A 20,042-nucleotide genomic window follows, 5' to 3' on the forward strand; every position below is an offset into this window, starting at 1 on the left:
TCCACGCTGAGCTCGTAAGGAAAAAGGGAGTCAAATATTGAGAAATATCTTTTTGCTTCAATTGGAGTCTTTTACAAGCAGAAATTAAGTAATAAATAGAAACTCAATAAAGCATGAAATGTAGTACTTAATGTTTAACTGTAGGCATTGAAATTGATTTTAGTTTCCCTCTGCAGGGTGTGCTTTGGGGTTTTGGTTGGGGTTTTTACAGATGCCACTCACTCATTCACAGGGATTTACACACCTCAATAGCTCCTCCATGAAAAACATGGCATCTCTTGGCAATAAAAGGTTAAAATTCACTTTGCCCTCTGACTATAACAGAAATACCTTTGCAAGCTAATGATTGTAACAGGCTGCTCTGCTCCTGAATAAACATTCTAGGGATTTCCTGAGATGTTGTTTTGTTTTGTCTTTTTTTTTTTTTTTTTCCCCATCTTTTTAATTGAGGGAAAAGAATTTGGAGGGCACAGCCAGCTTGGATGGTCTTTCAGTCAGAAATGTGTGTATGTTGTCTTTCTATACACTTCTCAAACTGAAAAAATTACATTTACACAGCTTCTGGATATTCATTTTATAGGAAAAAAAAAAAAATCTTTAAAGCTTCTCCAGCTCATCTCCTTCTGCCAGCTTTCCTGGCCAACTCTTTCTTAGTAATGCCAGTAAATGCCAAAAAAAGTCTGGTTTCAACAACGTTTCTGTCTGTTGAAACCAAGAGAGAGGCAGTTTCTGTTGGATACACTGAATTTAGGGATCCCACTCTTTCTCCTGGAGGGAGTGGGCAATGCTAACACAGGAATAGGCTTGGAGTTGCTTTGAGGACAAAATTCCTCTTGTTGACTTTTCCTGCAGCAGATCCATGTCCAGAACTTCCTTTGCAAGGCAGGTTCAGCCCTGCCAGGGCCAGGGCCCTTTTTTGGGGCAGGGAGGCTCTTGGCTGTCCCAATTCTCCCATCTCAGAGCTTTTGTCTCCTTGCCCCTGGCCAGCAGCGTTCCTGTCCCAGGACAGGCTGTACCTCCCAGGGAAACAGCAGAGAGGCAATGGGTGAAGCTAAAATAAATAAAGGAGGACACCAGGGTGGGATTGCATCCAGGATTGCTGCCTGGAGGAGCCTGCCATGCCCAGCACTCCCAGGGATGAAGCATGCCAGAAAGTTACACCCAGCAAAAAAATCAACAAAACTTGGGCATCTCGGAGAAGATCTGACCCTGCTGCCCCCAGGCAGCAGCTCTGGCTAAACATCTTTGCTCCTGTGCTCACTAGGGTGGTCTCAGTTAGTAAAATTCTCCTAAATATTATAATTATTTATAGGTTTCATTTTAACTCGGAATGTAAAATGCTGCCACCTCAGAAGGAGGCAGAACTGTGGATGCTCTGCTCCTAAAAGAGTTCAAGGTCAGGTTGGAGCAGCCTGGGACTGTGGAAGGTGTCCATGCCATGGCAGGGGGTGGCATGAGATGAGCTTTAAAATCCCTTCCAACCCAAATCAATCTGGGATTCCAGGAATCACTCCAGACAACGATGACTGGCCGGGAAGGGCTTGGCAGGTTCATCCCAAAAAAACCATTTTTATTCAGGGAGTGCTCCTCAAAGGATGTGGTCAGTGGAGAGAGAAGGAACAAAAGAGGAGATGAACCCTGCCAAGGAACCACCCTGGTGGAGGAGAGGGCCAGGAGAGGAAGGGGGAACAAGGTCACGCAGGAGAAGCCAAATAAAGTTGATCCCAAGGCAGGAGGATGAGGGCAGGACTGAGGAGCTCCTCATTTCCTGAGCCTGACTGCAGCCCCAGAGCAAACAGCACATTCACATCTCAGACCTGGCCACAGCATCGGGGACAGGGACAGAGCTGGGCATCTAAACGGAGCTGGACACACCTGGTGACACAGGGACAGAGCCACCACCAGCTGCTGTGCCAGTGAGAGCACACACACCTCAGAGCAGGCAGTGCCACCAGCAAGTGATGGGGACACAGAAACAGCTCCAGGAATTGTCACCAGCACAGTGATGGGGACACAGAAACAGCCTCACAGCAGGGTCACCAGCAGTTATGGGGACACAGAAACAGCTCCAGGAATTGCCACCAGCAAGTGATGGGGACACAGAAACAGCCCCATAGCAGGGTCACCAGCAGTTATGGGGACACAGAAACAGCCTCACAGCAGTGCCATCAGCACAGTGATGGGGACACAGAAACAGCCCCATGTCATTGTCACTAGCACAGTGATGGGGACACAGAAACAGCCTCACAGCAGTGCCACCAGCACAGTGATGGGGACACAGAAACAGCCCCATGTCATTGTCACCAGCACAGTTATGGGGACACAGAAACAGCCCCATAGCAGTGCCACCAGCACAGGATGGGGACACAGAAACAGCCCCATAGAAGTGCCACCAGCACAGTGATGGGGACACAGAAACATCCCCATGTCATCGTCACCAGCACAGCTATGGGGACACTGGGCATACATACCCCCAGCACACCAGCACCAGCAGAGTTATGGTGGCATTGGGCAGAAGCAGCCCCAGCACATCCTTGATCAAGTCCAGGAACTCCCTGCAGCTCTGGCAGCAGCCCCAGCACACACACAATATCCCAGGGAAATGCATCTCACAAGGATCTCACCCCCAGCCTCTCCCAGCTCCATCACCCCAGCCCCTCTGCCAGGCTGGAAATTGCAATATTCAGCTCCAAAAGCTCCATTTTCCTTTAGAACTGTGTCCTTGAGGAAAGGCACCACACAAGTGGGACACACCATTTCCACGAGATGAAAATTGAACACAAACTTTCTGCTGCGATATCAAAATGATACAGATAATTTTTTTACCTCATCTACACAAGCTTTTTGAAAGCAGCTGGCAGAGTTTTTTGGCAGTCATTTTATTTCTAGAAAAATACTAACACTGCGAATGGCTTTTATTGTCAAGATATTCCTGCTGCATTTTAAAAAGCCTTATTATCAATCCTAATTATTTTTTTATCAGGCTTTAAACTGCATATAACCTCTTTGACTCCTCATTACAATTCTGGAAAATGAGAAATATTCCTATAGAAGAGGCAAATCAACTGGGGCTTGAGCAAATCATAGTGAAATAGAATTATAATTCAACAACAAAGGCACTGGGCTTGTTAGCTGTAGGACTCAGTGGATTGACCAGCTCAATTTACTTCTTCACTCCTAAAATATACACTGAGAACAACTCAATTTACTGTGGCTTTCTGAAAGAAGGGTCTTCATCACAAAATATGTCAGCAGCTCATGGTTTCCCCTGCTCAGAGGAGTTCAGTTCTTGGAAAAGCCCCAAGTTTTGTTGCTGTTCCAAGTCCACCAAGGGCTCCTTGCAGGAGCTGCACGTTGCAGGTACCAGGGGTGCTTGGTGGGAGAGAGTCTGCTCTAGTCTGGGCTTCACTCTGACCCAAGGCACTCACAACAGGAATTAAGAACAAGGGAGATTCTACTCCTGCCTGTAAAAAAAAGAAATTTAAAAAAAATAGAAAAAAAAAAAGATCACATGCTCAGAGCTGGAAAGCAAAGCATTCCTTTAATCCAACACTGAAATTCATACCTTACACTCGCAAGATCTGTTGCAAGAGATGTGAAATAGCCAAGTATAAGCTAAATTAATTCAATATGAAAATGCCTCAGTACCTCAGTACAAGCACTTTACAAACCCAGCATAAGGCAGGAACTTAGGTTTGGATTTTAATCCTACATGAAAGGGTGTCTAACGTGAACTGCATCATTAAAACAAAAATATTTCCCCCCCATTTTATTGCAGAAAGCGTGATCTGTTTGTTTATGGGGTTGGTTTTTGTTTTTTGGTTGGTTTTTTTTTTCTGAAATGCCAGCCTGAAAACTCGAGTTAAAGTGGATTATTTCAGCCCCATCAGCTTTTGAAGGATTGCTGGAGCTGGGATCTGAGACGCTACCTCATAGCTGGTGGGTCCCAACCCAACCCTCTGCAGAGCCCCTGGCCACGAGGGCTGGTACTGGAGGCAGAGCTCCCCACCATGATATCACTGGTGATCTCCCGTGGCCAAGTATGACAGAATTCCTCCAGCAGCCCAGCGTGGTCCAAGCTGATGAGGGGGAATTTCACCCTAAGGAAAGCTGCAAACCCCCACGGAGAGCATGAGGTGTCTGCTGGGCTGTTCCTACAAAGCTCTCCATTTTCTGCTCCTTAAAGCATCCAATTTCCGCTTCATCCAATTTCAGAAAATTTCATTTTCTGCTCCTTCAAACGTCCAGCACTTCCAGCAATACCTGAGCATGAATGCTCACACAGAGCTTTTAACACGCTGTATCACTTAGGCTAAAAATGCAGTGGACTCTTTTTTTGGGATGAATCCCAGTTGCTTAACACTTCCCAGTATGCAGGAAATGAATCCTCGTGTATCTAGCTGGAACCAGGGCACTGATTCAGTGCAGACAGAGCAAAGAATTTTCCCCACTCAATCACCAGCGCTGAGTTTTCATTGGTGATCCCAGCTGCAGGAATTTCTCAGCCCCGGAGCTGCTGTGTGAGCTCCAGCAAGTCCCTGGAACCAGGACACACCTAGCAGCACCTCTGAAAAATGACATGAATGAAATGATCAGATTTAATCACTTAAATGAGGTGGGATGGGAGGAAGGGAACACGTTTTCCTCTTCTTGGAGAGGGGTGGCTTTGAGCTGCTTTGGCTCAGTGGGACACAGAAATTCCCTGAGTGCCAGAGGAGGTGCCACGCTCCCTTCCCCAATTGTGTCCATGCAAAACTTCTGCTGCTTCCAAATCAAACAAACACACCAGAGTTATTAACTAATGGAGCATATTTGCACTAATTATTCCTCAGAGTGGCCCTACAAGGCAGGAGTATGAGTATAAGGAAAAGCAAAAGAAATATCAGATTGTTTACCAGGCTATGAAATTAATGACTTCCAGGTTATTAATTAGAGGCTCAAGGAGAGGATCTCCCAGGGAAGGTTGTGGAGGATTAGTGCTGTTCCTCTGCCTGTGCCAAGCTGCATTCCCAGCTGATGACACAGCTCGTGGAGAGAGCACAGCTCTGCCTCTTATAGTCGATGCTCATGAGTCATAAAAAATATGGAGAGCACTATAAATTCTGGTTATGCCTCTCTCTCTCAAGATATGTAAAACAACCATGTAAAAGAGCTATGAAAGCCATCCTCTCAGCCTTCAAAGCCTTGTTTAAGCAGCACTGTATGATTCCCCTTAATACAATTGTCAGGAAGTCTAAACTTTGGTAATTATTTCCAATGAAAAGGAACAGCAGGAGGCTCGGTTGAAGGGAATATAAACAATTATCACTTGCACGAAGGCTATGCCAGTCATGAAATAAACTTGAATGGGTTTGCTCTTGAAAACACTGAGATCTAAATTAATTATTGGACAGAGTGAGCCCCTCAGCTGGGAATTAAGGCCTGTGAGAGCCACACAAGGGGTGCAGCAAAGAGGGGAAGTGGGAACCAGCAGAGAGAGCTGCCCTGGGAGGGTGGGGAGGCACAGCGTGCCCAGGGCAGCTGGGGCTGTCCCTGCATCCCTGGCAGTGCCCAAGGCCAGGCTGGAGCACCTGGAACAGTGGGAGGTGTCCCTGACATGGCAGGGGGAGGAAAAAGACAAACTTTGGGTCCTTTCTAGCCCAAACCACTCCAGGATTCTGTGAGTCTGTGTGATGCTCTGGTAAGCTGCTAATAAAACTGGAACTGGTGTGGAGACCAAAACTCTGGATATGACCCTGGCTACCACTGCTTTGCCTCAGTTTGCAGCTCCCAATGTGTTCTCAAATCTCCAGCATTATTATTATTAATCTCCAGCTTTTAAAAAAAAATTTAAAGTTATTTCCTCTTCTTGACAATGGTGTTTTGGCAAAAATATCCCAATTTTTGCAGGTGTTGAACTAGGGCCTTAGAATGAAGGCATAAAATAATGCAAAAAGGTGAAAAGCATCAGTGTAACATCCAATAGATGCGATACATCTGGAGAATCATAAAGATAACCAACAACTGTCAGAGCTGATGATACTTTTATAGCTAGCAGAGAGTTTCACGCTGAGACTCACGTAATCAGTGCCCAGAATTCAACACAAATAATCAAGATTCTGATGTTTGCTCCTGAGTACAATCCATGGCACAGTGCTTAGGAATGGGGCAGGCAGGGATGCAAAAGCTGCTTCTTCAGGAGCACAGGGAGATGCACTGCATGCTAAGCAGCAGGAAATGGTAATCCTCTGCCACTTCACATGCACAAGCTTAGAGCTGTGACAAGTGCACACTTAAAAACCAGAAGAAATATGGTCTAAATATATATTTTATAGCTGGCTTTCATCTTTATCTTCACATTTCATTGCTAGAGTTTATATTCAAAGCATAACATAACACCAAGAAAGAAAAAAAAAGAGTGTTGCTACAAGAAAAGCAACTCTGCCTTCTCATCTTTCTTTCTCCCTTTTTTTAAAAACCCTTCTTTAAGATTTCAATTTGCAGCCCTTGATTTATTCCAGCCTGGGCAAGGGAAGGAAACTGATTCACACGAGCTCAGAATCTGGCCTTGAATACTTCAGCTTGGCCAAGCAGTGTTGCTGGTCCCTGAATCCACTGCCCCCTCCCCAAAGGGGAGAAGAATTTCTGATTTATTTGGATTTAGAAGTCACTGGTGATGGAGTAAAAGCTGGAAATGTCCTTCAGGTCTTGCCATCCTCTCTGCCCACCAAGGGCATCTTTCTTTCTTTTCCTCTGCTGTCTCAAGCTCCAGCACAACCCCAATCTCCTGGAGTGTGGGAAGCCACAGAACAAGAGGTCTCACTCTGCAAGGTGGGGGAGAGGGGATTTCTCAATCTATGTCTATATATTGAGGTCAGTGACAGTATTTTAAAAGAGTCCTGCGAGGCTCACAGTGATCCAGGTGGATTAAAGGTCTAACCCAGTGACAGGTACATTGTGTACAGCTACTTTCCCACTGTTAATTGTTTTAAAGAAGTCACACAGCAAAATTTGCTCACTGATTTACCTACTCCTCAAGTTTGACATCAAAAATCAAATTCCCTGTCTGAAATTCCATCATATGAAAGCAACCTGGGCTGGCAACTTGCAAACTCAAATCAAGTTCAAGCATTTCAGGGTTTTCCAGGTTCTCATAAGGATTTTTAGGAGCCACACTCAGCTCCAGGCTGCAGGTGCTCAAACACCTGCTCAGGTTCAGCTGCACTCCCATTTATTTTAATGAATGGCATCTGTATCCTGACTGGAGCACCCACAGGTTAATATTGCACTTGGACAGGCACAGAGATCAGGATCACAAAATATCCATATTCATCAAAATGTGCAAAATATCCCCCAGAAAGGAAAGCTGCACCTAACTTGCCCATGTGCTTTTAGAAAGTTGAGAGGATTAAATCTTTCAAAGCACTTGGTCCTGGTTCTCTTTGAGTCCTTGCAGGTGCCAGCAATGGGATGACAGATCCTACCCAGGCAGGAGCAGAGAAAACCCCACACCTGAGCACTGCTGCCACACCTGAGCTCTCTGTGCTCACCTGCACAGCTGATCACAGCAAACCCTCCCAAAACGCTTCCCATGTCTCAGGAACTTCATGGATTTTACAATCTGGACCAAAGTTTGCTCCAAAGGCAGCTCCACTAAGCTGTGTCCCTCTGGGAACACGAGAGCCAGCCCAGGGCAATGCCACACCAGGATCCCCCCAGCATTCCAGCTTTTCCATGCTGCCTGCCAGGCAGCATTTCCCACTGTGCTGAGCTTTAAACCAGAATTTTAACAGAAGCATTTGAACAGAAATGGAGCCAAAAGCCCCTTAATGCCCACGTGAAACATCTCCTGGCTTCCCAAGAGCAGGGATGTGCTGCAGGCTCCGGAATAACACCACTGATATTACCTGACCCAGAGCTCCTGTGCTGCAGGGATCTGGCACACACCAAGCCCTCTGTGGCCCTAACAGGGTGTGAGGATAAAAGCTGAAGCCAAACAGATGGTCTTCAAAAAAATCTTCCCTCAAGTGTTCTGTGTACTAAAACATCACTTACCCAAACTCTCATCAAACTTGGCTTGATTTGTGAATCGCCAGCCAAGTTTGGAAGAAAAATATTCAGCTGGAAATATGTGGTGGGGGGAAAGAGGTTTTTTTTTATTTGCTGCACTTAAATAATATAAAATGAAACTTCATTCAAACCTTAGGAATATTTAAGAAAAATAGAACCCAACCCTCGTGTGTTTAAAGCAAGCACTGAGGTGGGGGGTGGTAATCAACACAGAACGCAAAGTGCTGAGCAAATGAAAAAAGAGAAGTGGAAGGACAACTGGAGCTCTAATGTATAATGACCTATCAACACATGCTGTAATGCACACAAAATTGCAGGGAAGGAGGAAATCACATCTGCAGGGAATATGGGCAGCTATTGTTTGAAGCGTGGGGTGATGTTGCACAACCCTTCAGGGCCCGATCCCGCTGCCACACGGCCCCAAATGCAGCATTTTCACCTCAGCAGCAACAGCTGGACACTCAGAATAGCAGCCCCTCATTTTAGCAGCCTGCTCAGTATTAGCAACTAAATATTATATCCAGGTAATAGAAGAAATAGGTACCAGCAAAATATTCCCACTGAAAGTGATACATTTTCTGAATTGTAAAACAAAAAAAGATGCCAGGAGAAATATTAACAACCCCAGCTAAACAAACAGCATCACACAGTTGTACAAATTGAGGTATTTTCATAGCAGCTTCTTCTAAGAATCTATATTTTATTTTTAAAATGTTCATCCCTATCCCAGATGCTGATAGGCCAAGGGGAAAAGGCCCCGAGTTGTGGTCAGGTTGGATTTTACGAAATAATTTTTCACTGGAAGAATGGATAAGGATTGGATGAGGCTTCCCCAGGGCAGTGCTGGAGTCTCCATCCCCAGAAGCCTTAAAGGAATGACTGGATGTGGCACTCAGGGCTGGGGTTTAATGGATAAGGTGGTGCCCAAAGGTTGGACCCGATGACCTTGTGGGGATTTTCCAGCCTAAAAGATTCCATGATTCTACAAAGAGTGCTGGCATCAGCATGGGCATCTTTTAAACAGGAAAAAAACAACAACATTTCTGAAATGATGCCACCATGAAACCCTGGCCTTGGTTTGATAGGGCTTTGACTTCAGCTGGGGAAGGTGAAGAGAAAATTGACCTGCCCAGTAAATGATCAGTTCTCTCCGGGCATGAAACACTTAATCTACACTTAGGAAACCCCTTTAAATTCTTTAAATATAAAGAAATAGAAACCCCTTAAAATTCTTTTAATATCATTGAATTACATATCTGAATTTTAAATTGGGGTTTGCCTCCCACTAATTTAAACTTTCATAGGAAGCACCCAAATCATGAGATGTCCTTGAAAAACCACCTCCTAAGTGTATTATAGTGAAATATGGTTAGAAATACGCAATTTTTCTTTTTTCCCCTCAGTAAATGGAATTTCCTCACTGCTGCTGAGCAGTTCTGTGTGTTTGTGCCATTAGACAGTGTGAATTATCTCACATTTTTTGCACGGTGTAGGCCCTCAACCAGAAAGTAATTAGCTTAATAATCATTGCTGACAGATTCCAAGTGAGAGATTCCAACAGATACTGCAGGGACTCCTGGGGTAAATAAAAGGACAGTTTTATCTCCAGGATGGGAGAGAAGGCTGCCCTAAATGATGAGTGTGCTTTCCCAGGGACTAATTGTTAAGCAGGAGTATTTACAGTGAAAGGATTGGGGAATGGGGCCATCATTGCCAGGCAATTATCTGTACACAAATAACTTTAATCCTTTGGCACTTTTATAGCCACTCCATTCTTTATTTTACCATATATCCTATTGCAATACCATTCCCCTCTCACAAGTACATGCTTTTTTTGACTTCATATACGATTAAAAGAAAACAGAGGAACACTTTGAAACGAGTTAAAGAACAATAGATCCCATTTAGCCATCAAATACAGCAGTATTTAACTTTTGTGCTTTTGATCAATATTTATGTGACAAGCTATTCATTACTCTTCTCCTCTACCACTGAAGCTGTTGTTCTTCCCACAGCCTGATGTGCACTTTTGTGTATTTAATTTATAAGTTTCCATGGAAAAGAAGTATTCAAAAGGAAAAAAAAAAAGTGCTGATACAGCACGTGGATCTTTCTACCAAGCCACAAATCTTTTCTAGTGTTCATCTTAAACTGAAAGTAATTCTGGGAAACAAATTAACGATATAAATCACATTATCATTACTCATGGAATGATACTGGGTTGTAACTCTCTCAGAGAGCTCCAGTGAGGAGCTAAAAGGCCTCTCTCTATATGGAGAATGCCTGTTTCTAATTAAATAATCTAAAAATAGAGTTGCACATACATCTAGGACCAAGCCATCTGTGTTATCTCTCCAAGATAAGCCATTCTACACCCACTCTGATATCCCTTTCATCACTGCACAGACTCAGAACTGGGCCTGGCCCTTCTTTCCTATTTAGGAAGGGACAGAGGAGAAGAAGGAAAAATTTTAATCTAGACAAGCTTTTTTTGAAAGTCAGAACCCTTGTTTGGAAATATCTTTTCACACCTACTTGTGTCAATCAGCAACGGGATCCAAAGCCATGTCCTGCAAGCAGTGGCAGTAGTCAAGCAGGATTTCTCCATGGAATACTTTCCCAATCCAACAAGAAAAGCTGTTTCTAATTGGCTCTCTGAGCTTTTTGCATGGTTTCTGCTTAGGTTTTTTCCTCAGTCTTTTTTTTTTTTTTTTTTTTTTAACTATTTAAAAACTTTACTTTTTCCCTTCCTCATTCAGATAATTAAAAGAATGACACAGAAAGTGAGCTGGAGTCAAACTGGACCCGAGTTAAAAGGTAGGGTAGGAGATTCCCAGGATACATTTGGTGATAATAAACAACAAACTGTCCTCATACTTCAGACAGGAGACAAAACCCAGCCTTGTTTTTTAACTAATTGCAGCTTCCTATATCCTTCACAAACATCTGGGGGGAAGAAAGGAGGAAAGTTTATCAGGGCCTGCAAGAGGGGGAAACAATTCCTGAGCCAGTGGCAGATGCTGCCCTTGTTGGGAAAGGGGAAGCAGAGTGTGAAGAGAGAGTCACCCTCACTCCCAGCCCAGCACAGGGGATGGAATTTGGGGGTGTCCCATGGGATAATTAAGCACAGATAACGCCTCAGGCTGCAGCCAGCACAGCAACATTATTTTCACTGCTCTCTAAATTCCTTGCTGTCAGACTGTGTTTATTCAAACAAACCTGTTTGGTGTGCTTGCCCCTCCCTCAGTTTTCCTTTTGCTGTTGCATGACAGAATCTCAAGCAGTTAAATTGCTGTTATTTCACTTTAAACTTTCATTTCTGCCATCAGAAAGAGGAATGCATCTCTGCAGGAAAAAGGTATTCATTTCAACCAAAGACCTTATCCATTTCTTAAATTAAATAAGCAGCAATCTCAGACATGTGGCAGCAACTATATAAAAACACTCTCATCCCCTATTGGATGAAAGTGCATTAAATCCTCCCTACAGCCTTTAAATTGTTACACACCTCAGAATAAACAAATAGGCAAAATGAAGACTAACCTTTGAATAAATGCCATTCACTGGTCTCCACTGCTCTCCATTCAAAAGGAAGGGAATTGTTATCTCATAATCTTTGGGCTGGTCCTTTGACACCTGCAGCCTTGGGGACTCCACTTGGCTGTCCACATTCTCACCTAGGGACAGGGAGAAGCACTTCAGGTTAGCTGGGAACAGCCTCTGACAAGGTGAACCTTGCTATTGGAGGGACCTGGCAGCATATGCAAAAGGAAATCAATCATTCAGGAAAAGGGTCAAACATGAAACTCGTCATGAAATGGCAAAACCTACAGGAATTTCAGAGAGAAACCAGAGGGGCTCAGGGGAAGAGCTGGAGGGGGATTAGATGGTGGCAGCAGAAGACAAAGGCTGCACATTAGGAGTAGAGATATCAGGATGCAAGGATATCATCGTGGAGGATGCACAGTCTCATTAGTAGGGAAAAAAAAGGTCTGGAAGAGAAAGAGAATATAAATTCATTGAAATAACACTCTACTCCTACACAGGCAGATGACTTCCATTCATACCACCAGGTCAAAAAGCTGTATGCATGCAGCATTTATCAAGTGTTTTTCCTCTCCCTAAACACATTAATGACATTGTGCCTGTCCAGGCAGAGCCCTAAAATCAATATCACAGGACAAGAGCTGGGAAAATAGTAGAATAAATCAAAGAGAAGACAGGGATGGCTTCCAGGTGCCACAGGATAGTCAAAACTCTGGTGGGGCTTGCCACACTCTGTGCTCACCTATTGCTCTCATGAAGGATGAAGAGTCATATTCTGAGCAGAATTACCCCCATTTAATCACTGTTAGGATTAGCTTAAAAACATCTGTGCTGTCATTATGGCTAAGCCGATGTGAGCAGAAATAAAATCTGGTATTTTTCAACGTGCTTGTAAAAATACAACACTTTACCTAAAACACGCCAAAAAACAAAGCAAAACAAAAAGTGTGCAACCAAATAAACAAGAAAACCAAATAAAACAAAAATGCCAAATCAAAAAACAACACAAAAAAAAAAAAAAACCTTCACTAGATTAAAAGATAAAATATATTGGAGAGAGGGAAGTTGTTATATAGAGTTCTTACACCCCTTTAATGCAGCCCAAGTGACCGAGGGCTGGCAGGACACAGTGTCAGCCCTTAGAAGAGATGCTCCAAAACTGGCCCAAGATTTGGTTCTCCCCTGGGGAGGCACACGAGGAACCATCTCAGCCTGGGAGGGTCTAGACAGAGCTCCAAGCCTTTATTCTCATTATCAGGCAGGAAGCTCTCTACTCAGAACTGGAATTCATGAAGCATATCTCAGCAAAATGAGAAAAGTTTGGCTCCAGCCCTGCTCTCCTTTCTCCTTGGCCCACTTGAGCAATCTCAACCACACAAATCAAATGACTCAGGTCCTTCTATCAATTTGTAGGATGCAAATTCTGAAGGTGTCGTGAGATCCAAATCTTCAGAGCCCCTTGGAGGATCCTTGTCTTCCCGTGGGTGCATTTTCTGCACAGCTTCCATGAAGTCTGGCACCTGCCAGGGTGACCTCAGGAAACATCAAAGTCTCTCTGACACTCCTCCATGTGCCTTTCCTGACACTCTGCAAAGCATGAACTTCCCCAAAACAGCAGAAATAAGGGAGGGGATGAGCATTTGGGCACAGATGTGTTATTCCCTAAACAGCCAGCCTGGTCTGGGAGTGCAACAGCCACAAAAACACAATGGGAGGAGGGAGGGAAATCCACAGCAAGCGTGGTTCAGTTCTGCCACTCCTCTTCCATCCCAATGAAGTGATGCTCGTGGTGCACAACAAAGCAAGGCTACAATGAGCAAATTTCATCTTCCACACGTGCTTATTTATCTGCTGAAAAGGCTCATTGTGCAGAAGTGTTGATAGCCTGGAGACAGACATCAAGACAGGTTTATAGGCAGCAGTTATATCTTTATTGGAAAAGATAATTTATTTGGGGGGAAACAAAGCAGACAAGCTCCAGGGTTTGCAAATCTTCTGAAGCCACAGCATTTATAAAACACGAGATCAATTTCTGTCTAGTTGCTTTCCCTGAGCCAGATACTTGGCTGCTTATCTGAATGTTTTTATTTAAATTATTGGGTGTGATAAAAATCACAGCTTCCTGTGGAAGGCAGAGGAAGCACTGCAGCCCAATTTTGGGCCTCATTCTGGAGAGAATTTGGGCACATGCATTGTGCACTTGCTTAACTCCCAACTCAGTGTGATAAAAGCACAGTACGGTGCCTTTTGTGTATCAAATAATGGTTTTTTTCATGAAATTCATTATATTTATGGACTGGGTATATTTCTGAAAGACTGCAAAACAAAGAAACCTGAATAATAGCTGATAAATAAGCTCTAACCCAGTCTTTAAATTAAAAATAAAATTTTTAAAAAAGGGATGGGGAAGATAAATAGTTAAATCCTTTAAATAGGTTTCTGCAGCCTGATTGAAAAGCTTTGAAGAACACAGGGCAAAAAATAAGGGATCATAGCCAGGGAAGAGCAACCCACACTTATCTTGAGTAGGAGAGATCTGAAAGGCCACTGAGCAATGGCACACGGACATGGGGAGAGGAATATTCTACATCAGGAAAAAAAAAACAAACCAAAAATGTAAGGAGAGAGTCAGACCAAAAAAATAAAGCAGGAATACTGCAGAAAACTTGGGGAAAAATGGGATAAAAGCAGGTGGTACAAAGGTGGGATAGCTCCTGGTAGCCTGGAGAGCCTTTGGCCCTCACTGAGCTGGAGCCACCAAGGAATGGATCCTGGACAGGGACACTTCCCCAGTCCTTGCCCAGAACCTGAACAAAACCCATCCCCAGGTGCCTTCTGCTGGTTCTGGGAGCCATCCCTGAGCACAAAGCCCACCCTCCCAAGGAGCACCCTGGGGGAACTGGGAGAGGAGCCCTGGGATGGGCCCCACACCTGCACCAAGGAAGGGTTTCCATCCCCCAGAACATCCCCAGCTCCCAGGGCTGCAGCTCACAGAGCTGCTGCTCTTTCCTCCCTGCCACTCTGCATCTCCCTTCCCCGTTTGCAGGAGGATTTCTTTGAAGCTGAACCATTAGGGTTGTTTGTGTTCCATTAATAATGAGGCCTCTTCTCTACAGGGACTCCTGGTATTACAGCAGGATAAATAGTGTAATAATTGAAATCAGAGAATTGAAATTTCTGTACTGTGTCATGAGAGGAGAAGAAAATCAGGCCATCTGCAATACCAGAAAGTTAGATTAGACCCAGGTTTCCTATCTTTTGTGTCACATGCACCTACTTACTCACCTACTTATTTTCCATTTCAGTGAAATTCTGTCCAGCTCTTCCTGACGCAAGCTCGTCTCCCACTTTTTCACATGAAAAACCTCCCAGTTGTGTCTGTTTTCTATTTTCAGCCTGCACTGAAGGTAATGCTTTTGATCCACAAGCAGCCCACAAGCTGATGCAGCGCCCTTTATTCTCTTTTTTCCCCCCCAGTAATATAAAAGCTACTTTATACAAATAGTGAGATGAGTAGATGTTACCTGTCAGTGACTTTTGTGTGGCTTAAATATTTTTCATCTGCCATGTACTTCTACAACTTTTCTGCTTCGCACAGTATCATACAAGGGCTTGTTGGCAAAAAAGTTAAGAATGGTTTTCATCTTTTTGCCTTTTATTTCAGTTCCTCCAAGCTCTGTGCAAAATAAACTCCGAGCACGCGGTATGACATCTTTGCGTAGTGGCCACTGCCTCCTGAAAAAAACCAGACACTCTCCAGATCTGCATTTACTTAAAATTAATAAGCTTTTAGTGAGGCAGGGCGATTTATTTGTCCTCATGACAAACAAAGAGGTGAACGCACCCAATGCTGAGTAGCTCTGGATAAAATGGGATTAAGCACAAGGAAAATAGGATATATCCCACGAAATGCACACCCCACCCCTGCTGCCAGTGCCCCAGAGCAGGACAGGAGTCAGACCTGGGCTGGTTTATAAACAACATCCATCTCTAGCACACAGACTGACACAGGAGTAAAAGCTCAGCTGTGATGCTGAGAGTCCTTCCCTGGGGCTGGGCCCGTTCTGGTCCCCCACAGAAACAGGGGTGCACAGAATAAAATGGGTCAGAGGATCCCACCGTGGTTTGGGTGGGGAGGGAATGTCAAATCATCCCATTCCACCCCTTCTACTGTGTTGGAATCTGTGGTATTGATGATTCTGAGATTGTAAAAGTCTCTGTCTGTCAGCCCCACAGCCAAAGCAGAAGCCATAATTGGTCTGTGCTGGTTTCCAGGTTGTTTATTCTGTTTATCTCTCACATGTTCTGCTGCCCTGCCCAGCTCTGTCCTGCAGGGCAGCGTGTGGGGCTCTGCCCTCAGTGGGATGTGACAGACATTAAATACCAGAAACTCCCTGGGCTGCATTTACAAGAACGTGCCAATATCTGTCACCTACGTTGGACAGTGTGTCCCCAGCCTGAACCAACAGAAAAATGCCAACACCACAGTGAGACATGGAGGGCATGAAGAAGGAGAAAAAGGACAAGGCACACCCAATTTCCTCCATCTAGTGCCCTTTGGACCCCTCATCTAGAATCCTAAAATTTTACTTTTGCATCCATGCCACACTTAATTATTGCTTATATCAAACACTCAGAGCTTGTAATTCATCCTGTAAGACTGAAAACTGTTTTCCATGGCCAGAGATCACAGACAGTGTCTCTGGGGGCTCTGTCCAGGGGGTTCCTGACCCCTGCCAGGGTCGCCAGAGGGATTCCCTGGATTCCCACACCACTGCCCCAGGGTGCTCCAAGCCACATCCAGCCTGGCCTTGGGCACTCTGGGGATCCAGGGGCAGCCACAGCTGCTCTGGATAATCTCTGTTCTAGTGCCTCAGCACCCTCACAGCCAAGAATTTCTTCCCAAAATCCCATCTAAATCTACCCATTGTCAACCTAAAGCCATTCCCTGGGTCCTGTCCCTCCATCCTTGTCCCCAGTCCCTCTCCAGCTCTCCTGGAGCCCCTTCAGGCCCTGGCAGGGCTCTGAGCTCTCCCTGGAGCTGCTCCTCTCCAGATGAACATTCCCAGCTCTCCAGCCTGTCCTCACAGGAGGCTCCAGGATTCCATCAGTCACAGGGTACTCAAGGACTGACACAGCCCCAGAGCTTCACAAAAGCCCAGCCAAGGTCCCAGTGATGCTGTGGGGTGTCCATTTCCATCCCAGACTGGAGCTGTGTCTCCTCACAGTGTCCCCAAACACCCCGCATGTCCCTCAGCACTTACTGCTGGGCTATGAAAATTTCAGAAGTGGGGGAATAAAAAAAGATTAAATTAAATCATCCTTGTGTTACCTTTCCTGCTAAAAACTGACTGAAAATCCTAAGTCACAGCCTGTCCTCGTTTTTCTATCTGCACCAAAACACCCAAACCATTGGAATCATCTTTGGATTGAAAAGAATAATGGAACAGAGTTTCCTGCAAACTGAAATCAGCAGTGCCCTGTGCCACAGGCAATGCCCTGGAAGTCAGGAAGGACATCCTTTACCCATTTCCCTCCTCATTTTCTTCAGCTTCCTCAGTTTAGGTCTCACTTTGTGGCATCCATGACCTGGGTGGGTCGTTCCTGGCTATGGAGGAAGGGATTTCCACCTGGCTGCAGCCAGCACTGAGTGCTCAGCCACTGGCACTGGGTTTTTGGGGAGTTCCTGAGGTACCCCAGAGCCTCCACTGCTGGCTGGGGGCCCAGCAGATGGAAAAGAGCTTCATCCCCCCCATCAGGGGCTTTTCTCTCCTTTGGGGTGATTCTTCTGCCACCTCCAGAAAAATTCAAACCAGAATTTTTTTAATCCAAAATCCCACACAGAGGGGAGGACTCGAATTGGGAGTGAATTTAGGAACTTCAGGAAGTTATGGAAGTGAAACAGGGTAAATTTATGGACGTTGATGGAAGTGAAACAGGGTAAGAATTGGAAGCTGCCCACAAACACAGCCCCACAACCAGGCAAGGGAAGGATTTTACCACAGTTCAGTAAGAAAAGATACCAGGATCAGTGTGGATTTTTATCAGCAACCTTTATTCCAGAGTCCTCGTGAAATCCAGTGCTCAGAGGTGGGATATGGCTGCTCAGGAAAGGACAGGAATTTTCAAAGAACACCCTTGGGGATCATCAGGATTTCTGCTCCTACCATTGCTCCTCAAAGCAGGTGACACCAGAACGACCCACACATGGTCTTGGGGACAACACTGCTAATGCTGCATCAAAAAAGATTTTCCAGGCAGTGCCAGAGATCCAAGTGAATCCTGAGAGCTGGTGAGAGCATTTCTCCTCACCTGCACTCACAAAAAAGATGAATTGAGCCTGGAGCTGGTGGCTTGGAAATGCTGCCAGAGAGAGCAGGGAAGTGGAAAGTCTGAATAACAAGAAGGGAACTAAAAGAATTATTTTACATAATCTAGAAAACCAAAGGTGACAGGACCCATGATTGTCCTTAGCTCTCTATGCCTCTTGATATTTATCTTGCCAGTGCTGATTTATAGATGGCAGGAGTGTAAAGTGGCTGTACATAAAGTGAGATAGGATTCCAATATGGAATCACATCCAGCTCTTGTCTATCAAGGAAAACAAAAAGAAAAGAAGAACCAACTTGCTTTGAATGGAAATTGTCAACATTAGGGGTCAGATTACATCATGGCAAAAATAAAGTGTCACTTCTGTGGCCAAGGTCTGGGGATGTGCGATTCCAGTCCTCTGTTTCACTCCACCTTCCAGCAAAAGCCTAAACATTACTCAAGGTAAACATCACCCAGGCACAGGCCTTGCTGAAACCACCTCAAATGGTGCCTGCTCTGCCTGAGACAGGAAAAAAATTAATTGGCACTTAATAAAATCAAGAAATAGCAGAATGGTTTGGGTTGGAAGGGACCATAAAGCTCAGCCCACTCCATCCTTGCCATGGACAGGGAACCTTCCACTGTCCCAGGCTGCTCCAGCCTGGCCTTGAACACTTCCAGGGATGGGAATCCACAACTTCCCTGGGCACTAATATTAAAAAAAAATAAAAATGCAAACTGTAATTATATCTCACAATAAATGTGAAAATGCTGGAAAATAAACCAGTACCAGATTTCCACTGCATAATATTTAAACAAAGCCAGCCCTGAGACTTGCACGGGGTCAAAGAAGCAACAGCTTAAATTTTACATCAACCACCAGCTGAGGACACAGACACCCTCTCAAAAAAAGGACAAAAATCACCACATTGATAAGATATTTCCCATTATCCCCCTTCCAGCACTTCCACAGCTTCATAAAAGGCAGCACAGCACCAGACTCTGCCCTCCTTTATTTATAAGCACAAAAGCCTGGCCAAGATTTGACTGTGCATAAGTAAAACTCTTATCTCTCTTGCAGTACAGTTTTTATTAGTTCAAAATCATGAATTATTTTCCCAGCTAACCTTTGCTCCTCTAAGGAGTACATTGATTATTTCTACAAAACCCAGGAAAATTAGTCCTTTCATGGCCTGCTTAGAAAATAAACCATTTTTAAAAAAGGAAAACTACACACAAAGTTTTACTTGTTTTCTCCCTTCTTCCAAATTCCCAAACCCAAGACCTCGGGCATTTAAGCACAAGTAACCCTTGGAAAGCAACTAATTCCATGGATCTTCTTGAGCTTGAATTTTGTCCTTTTTTTCACACTGCAGAAATTACTAGTAGTGTACAAAAATTTTTCAGACATGAAAAATCAACAAAGGTCTTTGATGAGCCTGAGGAGAGGCAGCAGCAAGATGACTCCATGCATTTCTGAATTTAATTTTCTGTTCTTTTGGCTTCTCATGGAAAAAGAAGCTGCCTCCAGCTTGATGGGTCTGTGAGGATGAAGCTCTGCAGCATCACCAGTGATCCACACCAGGCAGCTCCAGGATGAGAAATGGAAGGTTGAGATTCCCTGATCCCCATTAACTGAACAGCATTAAAAACATGGCTTTCAATATTTGGGCTTGATAATTCTCAGATCTACCTCCTGTCATCACTTGCTCATGCACAGTTACTCCTTCCCTAAATCTGATTCTGCTGATGAAATAATCAGCGACAGGGAGCAGCCCTCTCACCCCTCCCCCATAAAATCCCATAAACTGCCTGGAATCTCTCATGTGCTCAGCATTTCCACGTGGACACAGCTGAAATTTGGAGGTGGCTGCTCTCCTCCACCAAACTCTGTGGTCAATGTCACTGCCCCACCAGCTGAACAAACTGATGACACAGAGGAAGACAAAAAATAGAGAAAAGGGGGGGGACAAGAAAATAAAAACTAAAATGTTCCTTGTGGGACATACCCCCTAAGCAGTTGGATCATCTTAATCTTCAAGCTTCTGTAATACAACTGTTGGAAGGCTCCAAGTCTGAGCACAATAAAGTGCTTTATTCAGGGAACCATATGACTCCATCAGTCATTCAAGCAC

General features: G+C 44.6%; 1 protein-coding gene across 3 annotated transcripts in view; it reads right to left on the minus strand.

The window, feature by feature from the left end:
* ADAM12 (ADAM metallopeptidase domain 12) overlaps nucleotides 1–20,042 on the minus strand; it is a 181,692-nt gene that overhangs the window by 150,090 nt on the left and 11,560 nt on the right. For 2 of the 3 annotated variants that reach the window (XM_085582974.1, XM_021526349.4), the window contains exon 2: nucleotides 11,593–11,726. The exons of the other annotated variant lie outside the window; for it this stretch is intronic. In XM_085582974.1, coding sequence (XP_085439100.1) covers nucleotides 11,593–11,726 — 134 coding nt within the window. The remainder of the gene's footprint in view (nucleotides 1–11,592; nucleotides 11,727–20,042) is intronic. 3 annotated transcript variants of the gene reach the window in all.

The sequence above is a fragment of the Lonchura striata genome, chromosome 6, assembly GCF_050655825.1.
Source record: "Lonchura striata isolate lonStrDom1 chromosome 6, ASM5065582v1, whole genome shotgun sequence".
In the NCBI taxonomy this organism is placed as follows: Eukaryota; Metazoa; Chordata; class Aves; order Passeriformes; family Estrildidae; genus Lonchura; species Lonchura striata.